The sequence below is a fragment of the Martes martes genome (genome assembly GCF_963455335.1).
Source record: "Martes martes genome assembly, chromosome: 16".
Classification (NCBI taxonomy): domain Eukaryota; kingdom Metazoa; phylum Chordata; class Mammalia; order Carnivora; family Mustelidae; genus Martes; species Martes martes.
In genome coordinates this window covers 63,090,211-63,110,964 of record NC_137904.1, presented here as the reverse complement: position 1 = coordinate 63,110,964, position 20,754 = coordinate 63,090,211, and the positions used below count along the sequence as shown (strand labels likewise).

Sequence of the window (20,754 nt, the reverse complement as noted above, 5' to 3'; positions counted from 1 at the left end):
AAACAGATGTGCAGTCACCGAGGCCTCAAAGCAGCTCCGTGAGGACACTCATACGGACACACACACGCCAGGTACACACCCCACCACAGAAACCCAGAGAGCAGAACAAATCAGTTCTCTGGAACTTCTGCATCGGCACACGTGGTCATGACATCGTTACCAAGAAACGAAAGCAGGGTTTCAACAAGAACACTTCTGATTTGCGTCCTGCTTGCCCTCTGGAAAGGGCAGCGGGCCCAGGGAACTCGGGGAGGCCCCCCATGGTGCCCAGAGTGAGGCTGCGGAGCCCCCGCAGGAAGGGGGCGCGTGACTAGGTGAAAGCACCAAGCACATGATCGGGGTGTCGCGATCACCTGTGGCATCTTGTTCCTGATGTCCATGAACAGACGCTCGTAGTCCCAGTCCCGTCTGTACACCAGAGTGGGTATTCCCTGAATTGAGAAAGAAAACAGACTCTGGAAATGGAAGCCCGTGGAGGTCTCCTGAGTGGGAACCCCGCCGCAGGCCCACGCCGTCAGCACACCGCCGGGCAGAGCACGCAGCTTTGCGGCCCTGTGATGTCTGCGTCTGATCCACAGTCTACGGAACCAGTAACACAACGAGGGACCCGGCCCTGCCTCGATGGCCACGTGGACGCCTCACGTAGGATGCTGTGAACTTGCGAGCCGCTGGGGACACAGGAACATGGCGCCCTCCCTGAACACGACAGGGCACAGCCTCATACAAGGCAGTCCCTCTGCTAGACAACAGGGATGGCAGAGCCAGATCAGGTGGCCCTGGGCGTCAACAGTTCAGAGCGTGACCACAGGCAGTGAGGGAGCAGCCCCACCCCCCAAGTACAAGGTCTCTGACCAGACCTGGAAGGAAGAGGAGCAGCCCAGGTGAAGGAACAGAGAGGTGAAGGGACACAGTGTGTTTAGGGAGGGAGGGCGGTCTGGTGTGTGGGGTCACAGGAGTCTACGCCGTCTGTGAGAAGCGGCTAGAGTCAGGCTGGGACACGCATGGGTTTTACCCCACGCGCACCGGATGCCGGTCATGGTCGGGCCATCACCAGGGAGTGATGGGAGTCGGATCTGGCTTCGAAATGTGGCCTGAAGACACGGGAGGCAGGGAGCAGTGGGGGCTGGTGCAACAGTCACACCTGGGACACATGCTGGGCGTGGAAGTTGGGGCTGTGGCAGCTACACAGGTAACCCGTGGTGCCGGGTGACAGGCTGTGTGTAGAGAGAAAACGGAATGTGGCAGCCACCAAGGACCGTTGGGGCAGGAGGCAATGCCATTACTATGGTGGAGAAATGTGACAGCGGGTCCGCTGGGACCTGCAGGGACCCGGAGGTAGAAGCTTAGAGGCAGCTCAAGAGGGTTGATGGGTGCGAGGTACGGCCAGGAGTAGAGTCCCGGCCTCTGCGGGGATGTGCGGCTGGACGGTCATCCCTGCTCCCGACTCACTCTGAAACTGCTGGATAAAAGCCATACTTGGGTCAACTTTCACAGAATAGTGTTGGCCCAATAAACACCCCGGGGTCAGCCATACCTTGAGAGTGAGCCTGGGTTTGCCCTGCAGAAAGCGGCTGGTGACCTGGCGCTGGATCTTCTCCAGGTCGAACTCCTGCAGGGTCTCCTGGCCTTCCTCCACCCGGTACTGGCAGTTGGACAGAATCAGCGGCATCAGGTCCCGCTCGACCTCGTAACTGATGACGTGCAGGTCTGTGACCTCGGAGGTGTCGATAGAGTAGCTGTGGGACAGCGGAGCATGGCACTAGGCATCCCCCCACGCACACGTGCACACTGCTGGGGCCTGTGGACCCAAGGGCCTGACCGAGGCATGGAAGCCGCTGCCCCCTGCAGTGCGCACCCACCTGCTGCTCCCGCCGGAGAACTTCTCCACGGCGTAGACTATCTCGTTGTGCAGGCCGATCAGGTAGCTGACCAGCGCGGTGGAACAGAGGCCCCGGCCACGGCGACGAGGCAGCAGGACCTCGAAATTGGTGTCCGCGTCTAAGTCGGTGGCGCAGTAGTCCTCCGGCAGCTTGATCTCACCTTGAGAGGACGGGGGTTCTCAGCAGACAGGCCTCCCCGGTCGCTGCCGCTGCTCCCACGGTGTCAAGGCCGGAGCCGGGGACACTCCGACGTTCCACCTCCCGCCTTTTCCCTGCACTGACTGACTCCGACGTTCTCAACCCTTTCCTGAGTCCACATGGACACGCTAGGATGAGTGGGGACTCAGTCTTCCCGGTACGTCATTTCACGCGTCCCGGACACCTCCACTCAAGAGGGTCAGAGGAAGCGCGCGCACGGCTGCGCTCCGCGAGTGCAGGGCTGAGTCGGGCAGGCGCAGGGAGTGCGGCACCTACCACTGGTCTGAAGCGACCTCCTCAGCTTATTCCACGTCGACAGAAAGACGCCGACCCTCCGGTGCAGGAGCTGCTTCACCCCATCTGTCAGGCAAAGTGCTTCTTCAGAGCCCCACGCAAACACCCGCCCCACCAGGCCCAACCGACAGCATCCCACGGTCTCTGGGAAGAGCCCAACCTCAGGCCTCCGCACCGTGAGCTCGGACGCCAAGCTCCAGCGGCCGGAGGCCGGGCGGCGCGTGCAGCCGCAGCAAAGCCTCTTCTGGGCTTTTGGGATTCATGGAGCCCACCGCTGGGCACTAAAAGCTGAGGGCGTGGCGCACCCAGAGCCCGACCGCGCCTCTCCCAGCCCCCTGGCAGCGATCCCTTCGAGCCACCAAACACGGGTGGTGCCGACCCGTACCTTCGTGGTGGCCGCTAACGAAAGATCTGATCGATTGGTATTCAGCTTCAGAAACGTTCTGGAACCGCTTCACGAGATCCTTCTGCAGTGCCAAAATCTCCGGCAAGTATCTCACGAGTCTCAGCTCTGCCTCCTGGAGAGGGAAGCCGGGCCACACGTCCGTTCTCCTGGAACGCGTTCCCGGGGAAACGGACCCTGGGGCCGGCTCAGGGCTCGCGTCTGCGCCGGGTCCGGGCCACGTGCCACGTCACGTGATGCCGCGTCAGGCTCCTCAGACACGGGAAGCGGCTGTTCGCCGCTCACCAGAGCCTGCCGCCTGGACGCCAAATGTCCCGCACACCAGGGACAGTCCCTGGCCTCCTGGAGCTGACGCATCGTGCGTATTTGCCAGAAACTCACGAAAGAAAGCTGTCTTCGGGCCCTTGTGAGGAGCGGGAAGGCCGGGCACGTGCAACCAGGCCTGGGATCCCTCCCGTGAGTCATCTGAGGACGGGACCCAAACCTCCAGTCGAGTGGGACGGGTGCCTCCTGGGAGAGCCAGGAAAGCCTTCCCACAGGACCTCCTGCCCTTCACCAACCGTCAGACACTGCTGAGTCCCCACGCTTCTTGCCGGACTGGAAACGCCGGTGCAGGGGGACGGGCCCGGCAGACTGCGGAAGAGGAGCCTTCGCACGGAACAAGGCCGGCACGGGTGTGGTTATGGTTTAACCGATGGGACTGACTTACCACACTCCCCTCTCCCAAGGCCGGGTTGGGAACAGGGGAGATTCTGGGCTGGCGAAAGCCTTTCCACTCAACTCCCGGCCCTGGGGGTCAGGGGTGAAGGTGAACAGACGCCGCCCGGAAGGTCTGACTCTGCCCCCCCGTGCTGAGTGCCTGGGGAGATGCGGTCCCGGGCCTCCCGGGCTTCACAGACTCCCACTAACCCTGACTCGCGTATGGTTTTCTTTTCCTCTGTGACTTTACGCTTCAAACCGCCTCACGGTCTCATGTGTACAAAGACCCCCACCCCCTGACCCCGAGTCTTGGGCTCCCGGCGCTCCATCAGAAAAGCGAAGCCCTACCGTCGTCAGTCTGATGCCCCGCTGACCAGACAAAGGCGGGCCGTCAAGCGCACAGGGGACACGGATACGCGCTCACAGTGGGGCAGCCTCACCTTCTGCAGGAACTTCCAGAGGATGGGCACGGCTTCCCGGCCGTTCTTCTGTTCCACCACGTGCTGGAGGTACTGCACCGTGACCCTCCTCCTGCAGGTCCACATCTTAGAGCAGTGGACCGCGCTCTTCCGGGGCAGCTGGGGCAGGAAGGCCGTCGGGTCACCGTACACAATTCTGGCCACAGGGTTGGAGCTGATCCGCTCGTCTTTGCTGATGAGGGTCGTCACTGTCAGCAGGGTTTTCTCCAGATGCTGGGTGAGAGAACGGCACAGGGCCTGGAGGTAAGACCACTCGCGCAGGGGGGGACAGCCGGTGGCTTCAGCAGCGGGCCATTTAGGGAGTCCACCCTACTGGGTCCAGCACGCGACCAGGCACTCACATCCCTTGTCTCTCGAGACCGCTCACAGTTCACTGTTCGCAGGGTTCGTCTCCGCACACGGGAGACTCCCAGACCTATGTTCTACACCCAGTCTTTTACTGACTTTTATTCCCCACTGGGCGTATTTACTCTCAGTGCTGTTGTCATCTGAGAGAAGGGACAAAGTACGCATTTCTGGTGGGTGTCTGCAGGAGGGTTTGTCTGTCTACCTGTTGCTCTTATGTCCTGCTGTAAAAGGCGGAGGAGCGAAAGCCCCGTGCACTTTCCGGACTCACAATAACGTCCCAAACTGCCCGTCCGGCCTCAGGGGCAGAGGGTGTGGGGACAGCGGGAGAGTGGAGTGGCTGGGCAGTCAACCCTTGGGCTGGGGCTCAGCCAGAGCCCCTGACAGCACCTCTGTGAGGCAAGCTGGCCCGAGTGCCTGGGGGACACCCAGGATACCAGCCCTTAAGCTCCCAACCGGGCCGCTGGCCACGTACCTCCAGCTCAGGGAGAATGAGGGTCTGCATGGCTTTCTCCCAGCTCTTTCTCTGCTCTGTGGTTGACAGCCTTGCATCGAAACCAAAAGGCTCTGCCAGGAAACATGATGGGTTACCCACAGAACGGAAAGCACAGCAGCCCCATGAACAGGACCTTAAGGTGACCAAGTCGCACTCCTTTTCAGGGATGGGCAGGGCTCGTCTTCCTAAATTAACCTGGACACTTAAAAATGTTCCTTGCTGCTCCCACCAACCCCATGATCTTTGCAAAGATACAAATAAAAATAAAGTCAAGTCAAATCTCAGTGCCAGAGAACCATTTTACTAAGTTATGTTATGGACCTTTCCTTTCTATGGATTTCAGTTTTTAAAATGGGAACATTAGCTCAGTGACCACAATGGTTTGTAGCCTACTTTTCCATGCAGCGAACTGCATACATGTCAACATGGCCAGGGAGCCCTGGACAGCCATGTCCTTAGGAAAAGCAGAAGGACCCGCAGACAAGCCAGGGGTCCAAGGAGGACAAGTTCCAACAGATCACCAGACACTGGTCTCTTGACAGTGATGACTCACACATCACCCGTCTTGGACCATACATGTCCCTCCGTGCAGCAGGGGCACTGAACGCCAGGCTGGCTTTTGAAAGTGCAAAGCCTCCCCCATGCACGCACAGGTAACACCCCTGTGCACACGACCACACGGGTGTCATGGGTCTTACACTAGTAGGGGAAACGCAAGCCGAGCTGTCCTTCCGTGCTCTCTTCCACAGGCCTCTCCCGGCCTCCCTTTATCTGACTCCGCATCGCCGCCCTCCACTCCCACCCCGGCCGGCCCTTGGGCTCACTCCAACCAGAGAGGGGGGGCTGGCCTGGGAGAAGGCTGCAGAGCATGAGATGCACCACAGTGACGGTCTCGTCAGCACTCTTCCCCAGCGTCCTTGTCAGCTGCTGCAGGTCGCTGCGAATGTGCCGCTGCAGGAAGCTTCTGGGGTCCTGCACTGGGGGCTTGATGATGTTCAGGAGAGCCTGTGAGGGCGAGACACACCGAGCTCGCGGGGGGAGCCGGCACACCCGCGCAGGCCGCAGGCAGGGAAGCCAGCACCGAGGCAGATGCCGGGTCTCAGAGGAGGCTCGTGTGGTGGCAGGAGCACCGCTCAGAGAAGGCGGGAGGAGGCAGAGCAGCAGGAGTGACCGCAGTCTGGGAACGACTGCCTGTGACATCGTCAGCGTGGGCCAGTCTCGCAGCCCTGTTCTTAACTCCTCGAAACCCATCTCTCAATAACGTCTTCCTTCATCAAGATGCATAAGAAATAACACGGAGGACATGAGGAGCTGGAGAGAAGGGAGTTGAGGGAAATTGGAGGGGGAGTCGAACCATCAGAGACTGTGGACTCTGAAAAACAATCTGAGGGTTTTAAAGGGGTGCGGGGTGCGAGGCTAGGTGAGCCTGGTGGTGGGTATTATGGAGGGCACGTATTGCATGGGGCACTGGGTGTGGCGCATAAACAATGAATTCTGGAACACTGAGAAGAAATTTAAAAAAGAAAAAATTTTAAAAAAGAGAGAAAAGAAAAAAAAGAAGCATGTTCATAGGCTTACATGCGAACAGCCGCATCCCTAACTCATTAAAGCTACACTGTGTACAAACCCCAAAATAAATGAATCTCAAAGCCTTAACGTTTGCTATCACAGTTAATCCACTCAGAGGAGACAGTGTGTTTCCTCCCAGAGCAACAGCAACGTCGCAGGTAACGTCACAGTTACGGGAGCCTCTGTGCTCCTGGGTGCGCACAGACCCGGGGTGCTCATTTAAGATGGACTTTAGGTGTGTCTGGGTGGCTCACTCGGTGTCTGTCTCTTGGTTTTGGCTCAGGTCATGATCTCAGGGCTGTGAGATAGAGCCCCAGGTCAGGCTGTCTGCTCGGTGTGGAGCCTGCCTGGGGTTCTCCCTCTCCCTCTGCCCCTCCCCTCTGTGCCCTCTGTCCAAATCAATAAATAAAGTGGACTTTATATAACGTGACGGGTAGTTCCCCAACACCATCATAGGCCACAGTGGGGAAAGGAGGACGTGTGAATGTTCTGCTGTTCTGTGGCTTAGGGAACAGTGGCAGAGGAGGTGTCCTAAACCACGGGAGGTGGCCAGCACTCTGTAGACAAAAGGACTCACTGAAAATCTACAGTGGTTGTTCAAAATGAACGAGGAAACACATGGCCTGGCAGGAACAGGCCGTACTGTACCTGAGGGCTCTGAGCGGCTCCCAGGAGCAGGGCCAGGTGAGTGAGCAGCCGGACGAGCAGGAAGACCACTGGGGACAGCTCTCGGTCAGACACCACGGCCTCGCCTCTGGACAGCGGGGCTCCCAGCACGTGGCCCGTCTGTGTTCTGTCTGTGTTGTCACTGGATGAGAGAAGACAGAGGGGAGATGGAAGGCGGTCATCTTTCCTCAGCCCTAGGGGCACACCCCAGATTCCTGGGAGTTGGAGACGAGGCTCGCCGTTTGGCAGAAAACGGTGTTCCAGGACTTGTCCTCATAAACCCAGACGTCTCGCCTCGTCTTCCATCCAGCCTCCCCCTTCTGGCTGAACAGAGCCCACAATATCCTCAGTGTGAAATGGCTGAACTGAGTGCCTATTTGTGCGATCCCTGGGCCATGTGTCAGGCCAAGGTCTGCACCTGCTTTTCCCACTGAAATCATCATGGGGAGGGGAGCAGGCAGGCTAAGGATGGCCAGAGTTCGGGACGGGTGACATCAACATCAGGACGTGTGTGTATCGATCTCATTTCCCCAAACTATGAACTGCGACTGAAGGCCTGGCAAAGAATTTCATATCACATCCAGGAGGGAGGTGCAGTGTGACAGATACATTCTGTTGCAAAAATATTGGAGGTTCTAGAACTTTCTGAAGGTTTGTGAAGACAACAGGCTAGGGTATTTTAAACTGTAACACTCCTAGAAGAGCCACAATGTATAATGGCCAGAGGTAGGCCCCACCTGCCATCTGGAGGAGCACGGGGAGCCACGCTCATCTCGAGGGAACGCTGGGATACGGACAACAGTTATGCGTGTGGATTCTGGAGTGTCTGGTGGGAAGGACCACGTCTCCTTAGCGTCCCACAAATAGTGGAGGAAGCTAAGAGAGTTTACAAGTGAGACAGTGTGAGCTCAGACAGACAAAAGCCCAATTTGTGCCTTCGTGGACTTCAGTGTCCCTCTGAATCAGGTCACTGGTGTGTGGAGCACATTTCTACAGGGGCACGGCCCAGGCCCACTCGGAGGACATCTGGATAAGACATGTGAACGTGTGGTCTGCTTTACACTTAAGAGCCCAGTCGGCCAACGACAGATCAGATTCCTCACCGGGAAATGACTACAGGGACCTCGGCGCTGAGATCCGCCGTGACACAGGCCCAAATGCACAGTAGTAACTAACACTGTACTCAGGAGCACTGCGTCCGCGGGGATCGAGACAGCCTGAACACCCGTGGTTGGATCACTTAGAAAAGAAATACGCTCTTACATACTTGACAACTTGAAATCCAGTCTCGGGTTTGTGATTAATCCCTCCAATTAGGGCCCCGCAGTCAACACAGTGGCTCTGTTCCATTGGCCTGCCACACTGGAACAAAGACAAAGGTGCCCTGCTCAGTTTCGGAGGAGGAGTGCTTCATGCACAGACGCCCCCCTGCAGGCCCATCCACGTGTGGCACATGGATTGCTTGCTCTACTGCGAGCACGTGCCAGTGGCTGCAGGAGCCCCACAACACAGGGCAGATGCTCCGTGCAAATATGGCGCATGGGAGTAAATGTGGACTTTTAAGCAGGAGAGACCACCTGAGTTTTACTCCCAGACACTTTGCAGACAAATACGGAACGAGCCTGCCTTTCCCGGGCCCACTGCTCTTCCCCGCCCCGCCGACCACCACACCCCACAGCTTCATCCTCCAGCGCCCGGAGACGACCGCAGCCTCCAAACGTAATTCCTGAACTCAGTTCGGACTTTTTTAATTTAAGAAAGAAAAAAAGGTAACCATATGATTTGCTCCTTCCAAAACCTCATTTTTCCAAATCTGGTTGTGGGCTGCTGTATACTGTGAATCACAGCCCGTAACAGGCCAAATCAGCCTCAAGCCCCAGGCCTCAGACCGTCGGAGTGGAGCGCATGTTGGGAAGAAAGTGCTTTGCTCTCCCCACATCGTGGAGGAGGAAGTGGGAGAACCTGAGAAACCTGCAGTGTACGTAGTCGTGCTTCCTTCTCTATGTCTCTCGTTCACTTTGTTCAATTCCACAGCCTGCTGCTGGACTAGCAGAGGAGACAGCGCCAAGGGCCCTGCCGGCTGCTGCGGGATGCAGAGGGGAGGCACACACAGATCTCTCCACGGGGCTGATCATCCAGGGTCTCTTTTCCTGTCCTGTGGTGTCTAGAGCACACCTGTAATCCAGCCTATGGCCCAGTCAACCCCTTGCATGTGTCACTGACCCATGCGGCTGTGGCTGGAAAGGATGGCTAGCGGCCATTTTGTCTCCTAGAGGGACGTGGGCCATGTCCGGACACATTTTTGGTTGTCCCCCTGGTGACCTGTGGAGTTACTGGCCTCTGGGAGTTGAGACCGGGAATGCCTACCACAGCCCACAGTGCTCAGCCCCACGATACAGAGGGAGGTCTGCAGGCCCTCCACACCAGCTAGATGTGTGGGTGGAGCGCCGGACACGGCCCTGAGAAGAGTTTCTGTTCTCTAGAAGGTCATGACCCTCACCAACCCCTTCCCCATGTCCCTCTGCTCAGATCTAGAGGAATAAGCGTTTGAGCCCTGCAACCACCGCCCTCAATCCCGAGACTTACCTCCCCCACAGAGCACGGGTGGCCACGGGGACACACTGTGAAGAACAGCAGGAGATGCGTCAGCAGCCGAGGTTTTCCCTGACGGCCCGAGGTTACGAAGGAAAAGCCAACAACCTCCTCTCTAGCCCAACCAAACCAAGACACGGAGTAGGGCCGAGCACATTAGAGAAAACTATGTGTAGCTTCATCTGACCGAGCAGGGAAACACTCCGTCACAGCCTCCTGAAGGGGCCGTCCTGGGAGGCAGCATGGGCCCATTTCATGCTCTCTTTAACTTTTTGTTTTTAAAGAGCCTGGGTTTTTAAAAAAGGTTTTATTTCCTTATTTATTACATCGAGAGAAAGAGAGCGCACGTGGGCATGCGCAAGTGGAGGGAGGGGCAGAGGCCGAGGGAGAATCTCAAGCAGGCCCCTGCTGAGTGGGAGGCTGACGCGGGACTGGATCCCGGGATCCTAAGCTCGTGACCTGAGCTGAAACCAAGAGTGGGACGCTCCACGGACGGAGCCACCCAGGCGCCCCAAGAGCACGTTTTATAACGACTTTTACAATTCGTTTAAAAGGATTATTTGCTCAGAGGCACCTGACTAGCTCAGTGGGAGGAGTAGTGACTCTTGATCTTGGAATTGTGGGTTCCAGCCCCACGTCAGGTGTAGAGATTACTAAATAAATAAATAAACTAATTTCAAAAAAGAGAGAGAGAACCAGGAAAGGCCTTGCTTTGTCTATTTAAAAACATAAGTAAAAATTAAAAAAAAAGAAAAAGATCGTTTCTCAGACAACAGCAAAGTTTACGTAAAGTATGCGTTACATTACTTGGATTCCTAGTTCTATTATTTCAAAAACAATTATCTTTGGGTCACAAACAGCCGAGCGGACCCCTGCCTGAGCTGCTGGCTGGGCTCACATGCAGACCCTCCCCCGGGACAGGACTTGGGAAGGCCCTGACACATGCCCTCTGCAGTCAGCAGGGCACCCTGTGCTGCAAAAGCCCCGACGGTGGGCCAGGGCAGGAGTCTGGGACCTTGAGGCACAAACCACAGGGACCCCAGCTCAAAGCACCGAGGACGGTGACCCTGTGCCAGAACCCGACACTTACCGTACCAGCAGAGTCCTTCCAGACCCTTCCAGTTCCGAGCTTGAGCCAGCAAGTCTTCAGGCATCGTTGGAAGATAAGCACTCTGAAAAGGCAAGAAAGCAGAGAAGGCTTCAGGAAGGTGAGAGACTGGGTGGGCTGCCAGTGCCCTGGGCCGATGAGGTGGACTTCCGACTCTCCCTCTTCTCCACCGGCAAGTTCTCCACCGGGAAAGCAGAACGAGGGCTCGCACCGTCACCACGGACTCGGGCGTCAGGAGGGACAGAGGCAGAGAGAGGAGCCGTGAGACACACAGGCCACCAGGGACAGGCCGCAGGAGAAACCACACCCTGGTCTTACCACCATGTCCGCGGGGGAGAAGGCCAGATTCTGCAGGGGCTCTAAGAGGTGGCCGTGTCCACACAGGAGGACGACTGCAGTGTGAATAGCCAGTTCTGCCACTGGGCCCTCGAGGTTGCCGTCCCCAGCACCCGCCCTCAGCAGGGGCAGCGTGTTGGTCACGAGGGATGTTGCAAAATGTCTCATGTCTGGAGAAGACAGGACCTTGCTTTCCTCGATGAACTTGTGTAGAGCCTCACATTGCTGATGGGAAAAACGTTTTAGCATTGAAAAATGTATCAAAGAAGAATATGACGTGAAGACAAACAGCTGCTTTCAAGTTAGGCATACACGTGACGACTGATCGGATGTGGGGGGGATGCGGCTGGGGAGGGGGGCAATTGCCCAGACCAGAGCACCTCCTCTGCCAGTGCAGCCGCACACACTCCAGGACTAGCTCCGACAGTTTCTCACGTCCTTGACTTTGTTTTTCATCATAATTCTGCAAGTTCTGGGTGACACAGCAAGTCGTTCCTCCACATAAGCTAGTCAAGGGGCACCGGGGGACTCAGCGGGCTGAGCGGCAGACTCTGGATTTCAGCTCAGGTCATGGTCTCAGGGTCATGAGATCAAGTCCTACACTGGGCTCCCGGCTCACCACAGAGTCGGCTTCAGAGTCGCCCCCTGCCCCTCCCCCACACTCTCAAATAAATAAATCTTGAAAAAGAAAAAAGTAAGTTGAGAACCTCCATCCTAGATAAAAAGAAAAACTGTGGGCAAAATGTGTTTGTGGCTTTCACTCCTCTTCAGAAAAGTGCCTCCAGATACGGAGACTGTGAGCACCAGCCCGAACGCGGACACTCACCTCTGGCTTAGGATGAAGGTTTGTGTTTCGGGATCGGTACAGACTGGTAACCTCTCTGTAGAGTGCCAGCAGGAAGTGGGCCGCCTGCCGCGCGCTGGGGTTCCGGGAGACCTGAACAAGAAGCGGGGACCCCGTGAGGCTTATAGCCGTGCCACACGTCCGCCTCAGGGCCGGAGTCCCGCTTTAGCCAGGCGGAGGGCAGGGAGCCCTTCCCGAGACCCGGATGCCCACCACCCTGCACCTCAGACCACGAGGCTCATAGACATTCTGCCGCGAAACGCAGTGCACGTTTATCAGATCACTTAGGACAAAAGTAACAGGTATCACCATCTATTTTTTCCACCACTTCACCATTCCTTGAAACTTCTGAGCAAAAAGAGGCTATTTATTTACTTCCTCGCTTCCTGGCACAGTGCCAGGGTAAACAGGGACTCAAAGACGAAGCAAGACCAGAACTGCTTGAAGATTAGATACTAAAAACCCTGCCCTTTATGAAAATCCACACCCCCGTCCCGGGGGCCAGGAATCCTGAATGTGCACAGGAAGGAATCTCTCAGTGCTGCGGGCGGGTCTGCCCTCAGGGTGACCTTGGAGGGAGGGAGGCTCCAGCTGGTTCTCAAAGGAAATATCACCCGAGAGCACTCAGGAGGGAGCTGCTGACGGCTGTGGCCTGGCAGGTCAGCACATTGGAGCAAATCTGTCCCCTAACTCCGTCACTGACCGCCTCCTGTCTCAGCCAGGCACGCTGAGGCTGTGGACACACGATGCCTAACATGGCACGTCGCCTGGGGGTGCCTCTTCTGCTGGGTCATTTGACACAAACGCGGCTGTTTGGTACAGAAGGAGACTTGGGGGCTGTCGTACCATCGGACCAGCCACAGCAGCCAAGGGCTTGCACTCGAGCACAGCTCTGCTCACCGCGTCCCGAAGAGCCTTATACTCCTCACCGTGCACCAGGTACGGATCCACCTGGCTTGGATGATCCTCCTGCAAAGCCCAGGAACACACAGGTTAATCACAGGGGAGGGACGAGGGCGGCACAAGCAAAGAACCATCTGGAAAGGTAAAGGACTGGTAAGCCTTAAAGGTCTAGCCCTGGGCATGACAGTCCCCTGCTGTGTTGGGAGGCGCCTCGCCCTTGCCCAGTGAAGGGGTAAGCAGGTGAGAAACTGGGGGAGGAGGCAGCGGCGATCCTGTCGCTGCGTCCTGTCTCCACTGAGAGCAGAGACCAGACACAAGTGACTGCTGGTATGTGGACTGTCAGCTCCCACCAGGAGGGAGAAAGAAAGTCAGGATTTTAGTGCAATTGTTGTACCCCCAGGTAAGGACTAGAGAGGGGCCCCCAAGCCTAAACTGCTCCAGTTCTATTATCCTCATCCTTGCGCCTCCTGTCTGCTGAAGAGAGAAAGGACTTCTATAAGCTGAATTCCTTTTTACTTTTTTTTTTTTTTTGAAGATTTTGTCAGAGAAAGAGAGAGAGAAAGAGCATAGAGGCAGGGGGCAGAGGCAGAGGAAAAGGGAGAAGCAGACTCCCTGCTGACCAGGGAGCCCAATGCAGGGCTCGATCCCAGGACCCCGGGATCATGACTTGAGCCGAAGGCAGACGTCCAACCGACTGAGCCCCCCAGATGCTTCAACCTGAGTTACTTTTAATTTGCCAAAAGCAAAAGCCACAGAATCATTCTTGGGCTTTCCCCACGTCAAACTAGATCAGAAGTGAAGCCTTAAAGATGCCTTTCTGCCCGCAGGTGACAAGCCAGAAGCACACGCACACCCTGTCCCCCACGCCCGGCGGCCGGCTCGGGGTGCCACAGTAGAGACACAAGGGGCTAGTGCAACCACGGGGGCGGGGAGCGAGGTCAGGTGTCCTCACCTGCTGCACCACGGCCTCCTGGGGGAGCACCCACTGCGCCGGCTGGCCCTGTCCGCAGAGGCGCTGCACACACTCCATCCCCCGCTGGCTGGTGAGCTTCCTCACCAGGTACACGCGGTGCCAGTCGTTCCTCCCCTGCCTGCAGAAGCGCTCCACCTGCTGCAGGAAGCGCAGCTTCTCCCCGGCCAGCTCTGCGGAGCCCGAGCGAGAGGTGAGCGACGCTGGCTGAGCAGACCCGCTGCCCGCCCACCCAAGACACGGAGTCAGGCCAAAGGCGGGCACCCCGGTCGCCAGGAGCTCACAGGGAACAGACCAATCGCGGAGAAAGGGGACATGGTACAGACCCGGGTCACCCTGAGAACGTCCCGAATTTCCAAATCGTGGGGTCTCCAAGCCTGGGGTAAAGACAGGGGCTGAAGGAGACCTGCCTGAGCCCTCCTGAAGCTCGCTGAGCACATCGGACGCTCTGTCGAGACACAGGCGGACCCTGGCCGTCTCCTGCAGGTACTCCACGGACGCCTCGACGGCCGGCTCCAGGCTGTGCCGCCACAAGCAGGTCTGCAGGAAGACCCCCTCCTCCCGCAGGTATGCCAGCTCCTCGCTGGCAGACAGACCGCTGGCCTTCTCGTACAGCGAGTCCTAGGGAACAAAGAACCAGGAAAAAAAGGATGTTCCTTTTAGCAGGCACACCCTCAACCTTCCCAAATCTCCACAGTGTGCCGGTGGAGGACAAGACAGAAATACCGAAAGTTTGAGGGTCACTACTGATTCGTGGCAAGAGAACATCCCTTTTTATGGGATGGGGCAAGAAAAAGGGGTAGAGAAAACGTATGGAAAAAAACATGTCCTGTGATCTAATTTTCTCCCACACCTGGTAAAATTTTGGGAAGTAACAAAATAGGGAGAATAAAAATGAAAAGCCATCATAGGCTCGCCAGCTGGAGATGAACACAGTTAAGTCGGGGGGCGAGTTTCTGTTGTCTGGCCCAGGCCCAAGCGTGGCAGGACACACAACCGTGAGGCACAGAAGCCAGGCCACGGAAGCCTCCGGTGTGTGCACGCCACAGCACATCTGTTCCTTTCACTGATGAAAATCATCTGCGAATTTCCAGAGACTCTTTTCCACGGGGTCAACCACACGGTGCAGTGAGTTTGGGGGCATCATGCTGGGCAGGTGCGGCGTGCTCACCTCCAGACAGCTGCTGAACAGGATGTACAGCTCGGTTTTATCTTCGGCGAGCAGGGCCTTCTCCTCCAACAGCGACAAGTAAGCCTGGATATAATCTTTCACTTCTTGGAAGCTACGGAAAGAAAAATAGGGTACCTGGTGGTCTCATCGTACCAAAAAGAGAGAGAGAGAGAGAATCTCTCTACCTACCTGCCTATCCATCTCCATCTCCCTATATAAATATACACATAACCACGTAAATATGGACAACCAGTTCCTAACAACATCTTACTGAAAATATTTAATTATTTATTCATTTTTAAAGATTTTATTTATTCATTTGACAGAAAAAGAGTGTGAGCACAAGCAAAGGGAGCAGGAGGCAGAGGGAGAAGCAGGCTCCCTGAGCAGGGAGCTCAAAGTGGGGCTGGATCCCAGGATCCGGAGATCGTGACCTGAGCTGAAGGCAGATCTCAACCGACTGAGCCACCGAGGCGCCCCCTTTGGAGCATTTCTTGGAGCATCTTGATTTTGCCATCACCTCAAAGAATGCTGTCAGGTCAGAGCACAGGCCGAGTATACACAGTGTCCTCAGAAAGAAGCCTCTGAACACAGATCAGCTCCCTAAGAATTTTCTAGAATTGCATAATTTGACAAGACTGCTGAGCACTGGCACCATAGGGACTTCTCTGTCCATTCACAGGATCAGAGAAACTGAAACACTGAAACGAGATGTCAGTGGCATGCAGGACCACGAGGACAAAGGGACATTCTCAGCAGCCCCCGGATCACAGGACTAGGCAGCGGTGTGAGGAGGCTCAGAACTGGCGGTTCCTGCCCACGTTCCCGCACGCGTCACACTACCTCACTCCTCTCTCTGAAATCTGCTTCGTCCTTGCTAACAGGGTACTTGTGGGGATGATGAACTCACGTGCCCACGGGTGAAGCACACAACCAGTACAAAGAAACAGGCGGTCCCTCCTAGAAACACTGCCCCAAGACCGTGAACTACCTATCAGTTCAGGCAAGGATGCTTGGCAGCAAAGCAGCAGCCAAGAGGAGGGAAGCAGGAGGCAAGGCTTTCTAGAAGCCAAGCCCAGGCTAGCTGTGCTCACCTGTACTTCAAAAGCAGTTTCAGGACCACCGAGCGGATGACTGGGGTCTTGTCCACAACGTCGTCGAACGGAGACAGAGATTTGGTGTGCTCGCGGTGTCCTTAAACCAGAGGGAGAGAGGAGGCTCGTGTTCCCATCAACCACAAAGAAGCGAAATGAGGAAGTGGATTTTCAGGTCTACGCGAAGCAAGCGACTTACTTTGGTAAGTGTCTTCTAAGAGCTTCTTCTGTACGAAGAGTAAACTGAGCAGAGCGTCGATCACCTCCTTCTGTGGTGGAGAGTTGTCTCTGAAGCACACGGTGGAGACCAGGTCCAGGAAGAAACTGTTGCACAGCTGCCGGATGCAGGCGTGTTTCCGGACGGCCTCCCTTAGGGATGGTTGGAACACACAGTGAACGGGCTTGCCGAGCGTGCTCCTGCACGCGCAGCGCTTCGGGATTGACATGGTGGTCTGTGTTTTTCAGTAAAAAGACGCAACCATCCCCTTACACTGATTGAGCTGGGTGCATAGCCATCTGACGGTATGCTGACTCGTCTCTTTCTAGGAGCACGTTGGCCCTTGGGACCAGCCACCGATACCCTTTCATCCTGGTCTGCAAAGATCCCGTGCTCCGCGCTGGCCTTGTGCTCCCCTTTCAGGAGGTGGGGAGCCACTGCTGCAGCGCAGCCGAAGGCCGCTGAGCCCACAGAGTCCCCGCTCGCTTCCTCCCCTGCTCTGAAGAACGTGGCCAGACGGGAGCTAGCTTTGCCCTCAGGTCTCTGGAGCCAAACTGGCTGTGTCCTAAACTCCCTGGGTATCCTGTGATGCTTTTACCTCATTGAGGACTTTCTGCTTTATCTCCTCTAATCGTGTTGTCTCCCAAATCTATGCTTGGGGGTGTCTTGTGGAGGGAATAATTTTGAGACATTAGGGAGCTATGAAGGTGGCAGTCTCTCTTGGATGGTGCTCCAAAGTCAGGTTCGTTAAGGTTAATACAGTTTATATGAATAAGTATGTTAATAAGTTTATGTTTCTGAAGCTTATGATTAATATATTACTATATTAATAAGTACGTTAATAAGTTTATGTTTCTGAAGTTTATGTACTTGCCAAAAAAGGGAAGAAATAGAAGAGAAAAGGTGATTTACCTGTGCTCCTGGGACACAGCTAGAGAGTAGTCTTCTGGCAAGTCTGTTTTACAGTAGGGGCATCTCATCTGCCCTAGGGTGAGACAGGACTTGACGCAGCTCAAGCAGAACACATGGTCACAGGGCAGGCAGACCGGATCCTGGGCGTCCCCCAGGCAGATGGGGCATGGCTGGATCTCAACCCTAGAATCCACGTAGAGGCACCAGCTCTGAAGCAGAGAAGCTGGCCACAGGCAGCTCCAGACCTCACTCATGCAGTGCTCCCCACCACAGTGATCTCCAACCAAAGATCTCACCTGGCGAGGGTCTTGCTGGCCTGGTCCTTGCACTCACGTAGAGTACGCATCACTGCGACAAAAGGCCTGTACGTCTTGATGTCGGAGTCATCCTGCAGATACTGATGGAGAGAGGAGCAATGACCAGGAGGATGACAAGCCGTGAGTAAGGGCAAAGGTTAGCCAGGCAAGACCACTTTCCCCGGGCAACCCAGGGCACGCCTCAGGTTGTGGTGTGCCCTGGGCTGCTGGGCTGTGGGACCATCAGGTCAGCCTGCAGGGCAAGGCCTTTCTGTTTCTAGCAGTTTCTTTGGCTTTGAATGCCCTTTTTCATTATGCTGCATTTGTGGGGGGGGATGGGATTTGCCACTTCTGATTCTGCCCTCTTCCTCTCTCTCAGGTTCACACTTCTCCCACTAGGAGATCATTCAAACTTCAATTTATTTAATGTATTTTTTAAAAATTTTAATTATTTGAGACAGAGACAGAGGGAAAGTGCAAGAGCATGGGCAGAGGGGAGAGGCAGAAGGAGAGGGAGAAGCAGGCTCCCTGCCAAGCAGGGACCCTGAAGTAGGGCTTGATCTCCGGACCCAGAGATTATGACCTAAGCCGAAGGCAGACGCTTCACTGACAGAGCCACCCAGGCGTTCTGAGACATTTCAAACTTTAAATGATAACATAATGACCGTCTGTGTAACCATGACCTAGTTTTAAGAAATCTTGTCATTTTTGGCATATTTGTTTTAGGTTATTTTTTAAAGAAACAAAACATCCCAGATACAGCTGTAAGTTCATATGCCCGTTCTGAAAACACGGCCCTCCTCCCCTTCCCACAGAGGGCCGCCTTCCTAAATCCCCACATCCACTGCGTTTGCACACGTGCATAAAGACCGTGGTACTGCTGTGAACGTTTGCAGCTTTTGCATCAGTGATGTCACGCTGTCCGTAGGTCCAGATGACTCATGTCAGCTGCTGTATGGCGCACACTGGAGGACACGCCAGTTACTTGTTTTCTGGTTAATGGGCGTCTAGAATGTTCACTTTGTTCTGCAATTACAGTTCTGCACCCAGTATCCTTCCATGTGCCCACCTGAGTACACCAGTGGGAAGTTTCTCTAAGGCATGTATTTAGAAGGGGAAGCAAAAGATTCTAGGAAATGCACATCTCCAATGACGCAATACGATGAGTGTGCTGCATGCGCTTCTGGAATTTTGGGCTCAGGCATGATGTTTGCAATAGGTATCTTTATATTTTACATGCCCTTGGGCATTATCGCCATAAAGAGACTCCCCTTCTTATCCCGGTCTGCCAAAAGTAACTTTTTTCCAAATTATAGATTGTATTAAATTCTTTTTCTGTACCTTCTGAAATGGGCATGTAAGGTTTCACTTTTAATTTGCTACATAGCTGATAATATTTATGATTTTATGATTTTTGAACTCTTTTGGAATTCCTAGGATTAATTTCACTTTGAAATAATAATGTGTTTTTTAAAAATATTTTATTTACTTATCTGAGAGTGAGCGAGAAAAAGCATGAGCCAGCCAGGGGAGTGGCAGAGGGAGAAGCAGACTCCCCGCTGAGCAGGGAGCCCAATGCAGGGCTCTATCCCCAGACTCTGGGACCACAACCCAAGCCAAAGGCAGATACCCAACTGACTGAGCCACCTAGGCGCCCTGAAATGATGTGTTTTTAATATCCCGCTAAATTTAATTTGTTAAGCAATATCCTAATTCACAAGGGACCAAAGGATTTAAACAGACTTCTCTCCAAAGACAACGCACAAATGGGCCACAAGCACATAGGAACATGCTCGAGGTCATCAGTCACCAGGGAGAAGCAAATGAAAGCCACCATGAGATGCCACCTCCCACCACTAGGACGGCCATTACACACCAAACCATGGAAACACAGCAAGTGCTGGCAAGGATGTGCAGACACTGGAGACCTGGTGCACGGCTGGCAGGAGTGCAATGCTGCAGCCACTGGGGAAAACCGTTCTGCGGTTCCCCAAAAAGTTAACACAGACTTTCCGTATGACCAGCAATTCCACTTCCAGGTAGATCTCCGAAAAAGTCGAAAGCCTGGGCTCAGATACTCGTACACGGTACTCCCTGTTGCCAAAAGGTGGAGATACCCTGAACGTCTACCGGTAGACGGACGGATGAACGGAACGTGGTCCGCATGCACGGCGGACGTTACTCAGGCGTCGACAGGAAGGACATCCTGATGCCTGCCACATGGACGGACCTGGAGGCCACTGTGAAGCCAGCCACTCACAAAAAGACAAGCACTGGGGGATTCCACTTGTGTGAGGTCCCTAGAGTCATTAGATCACAGAGGCAGACAGTGGGATCGTGGGCACCAAGGCTGGGAGGAGGGATGGGGAATCAGTGTTTCATGGGGACAGAGCTTCAGTTTCACAAGACAAGCGAGTTCTGGAGACAGACTGTGTGACGATTGTACAACAGTGTGAATATGCTTGATGTCACTAATCTGTGCACCTAAAGGTGCTCAAAAAGATACATTTCTTGCCACAGTGAAAAAACAGCAGTAGTCTAGTGGTTGGATGGTTGTTGGTAAGGACAGGGACGTTTCAGACTAGGAAGCCAATGGCTTTAAGATCAGCACACAACATCTGGTAAGACTGTCCCGTGTGACTCCGTGAGAGGCAGGTCACAGGGCAAGAGAATCTATCTCCCTACCTACATGTCCATCTGTCCATCCATCTATCCACGCATCCACCCATCCTTTCGATCAAAACAGAATATCCATCTTTCCGCAGCTTTTGCCAAAGTCCTGTGGGAGGCCCCGCTGGCTGCTGGCACAGGCTAACTAAGCGGCGGCTCTCAAAGACGGCCCCAGCGGAAGATGAGTTGGGACCCCAGGCCTTGCCCTGTTAACACTTCCTTCCTAGCTGAATGATGGGAGCCAGCCTTGCAGGCAATGCTTCCCCCTCCGGCCTCTTGCTGTGAGCGGCCTCAAGGCTGGCTTCAGAGGGGACAAGGAGAGCATGAGGCCATAAAGACGAGAGTCTTCAGGTGTGAAAATGTATGAGAGAAGACCTCTGGCTCTGATCATTCACACCCGGATCTGACTGGGAAGAAACAATCCAGAAACCCAGTTAAGTCTTGGGGTGACGTCATTGCCCTGTATACCTCCCCACATACCTAGCCCGCAAACGCCTGCGCGTGTGTGTGCATCCCGGCATGCGGGGACCTGACAACTTCTCTTTCGGCTCACGGGCCACCTGGCCATCAGGAGCCACACTGCACTGGCTGGAAGGGTGGAGGAAGCCCTGG

At 55.1% G+C, this 20,754-nt stretch overlaps 1 protein-coding gene across 3 annotated transcripts in view; it reads right to left on the bottom strand.

Annotated features, from left to right (window-relative positions):
- The window catches only part of RNF213 (ring finger protein 213), a 107,238-nt gene that overhangs the window by 5,658 nt on the left and 80,826 nt on the right, over window positions 1–20,754 (bottom strand). For 2 of the 3 annotated variants that reach the window (XM_080825748.1, XM_080825746.1), the window contains 22 exons: window positions 17,473–17,573; window positions 17,177–17,359; window positions 16,247–16,416; window positions 16,048–16,147; window positions 14,954–15,065; window positions 14,193–14,403; window positions 13,765–13,955; window positions 12,756–12,878; window positions 11,892–12,002; window positions 11,048–11,290; window positions 10,712–10,793; window positions 9,616–9,650; window positions 8,297–8,391; window positions 7,012–7,171; window positions 5,619–5,799; window positions 4,774–4,865; window positions 3,915–4,166; window positions 2,758–2,890; window positions 2,355–2,438; window positions 1,860–2,040; window positions 1,535–1,736; window positions 354–431 (listed from right to left, as the gene is read on the bottom strand). In XM_080825748.1, the coding sequence (XP_080681874.1) occupies window positions 354–431; window positions 1,535–1,736; window positions 1,860–2,040; window positions 2,355–2,438; window positions 2,758–2,890; window positions 3,915–4,166; window positions 4,774–4,865; window positions 5,619–5,799; window positions 7,012–7,171; window positions 8,297–8,391; window positions 9,616–9,650; window positions 10,712–10,793; window positions 11,048–11,290; window positions 11,892–12,002; window positions 12,756–12,878; window positions 13,765–13,955; window positions 14,193–14,403; window positions 14,954–15,065; window positions 16,048–16,147; window positions 16,247–16,416; window positions 17,177–17,359; window positions 17,473–17,573 (3,120 nt within the window). The remainder of the gene's footprint in view (window positions 1–353; window positions 432–1,534; window positions 1,737–1,859; window positions 2,041–2,354; window positions 2,439–2,757; window positions 2,891–3,914; window positions 4,167–4,773; window positions 4,866–5,618; window positions 5,800–7,011; window positions 7,172–8,296; window positions 8,392–9,615; window positions 9,651–10,711; window positions 10,794–11,047; window positions 11,291–11,891; window positions 12,003–12,755; window positions 12,879–13,764; window positions 13,956–14,192; window positions 14,404–14,953; window positions 15,066–16,047; window positions 16,148–16,246; window positions 16,417–17,176; window positions 17,360–17,472; window positions 17,574–20,754) is intronic. The other variant, XM_080825747.1, reaches the window with a different exon arrangement.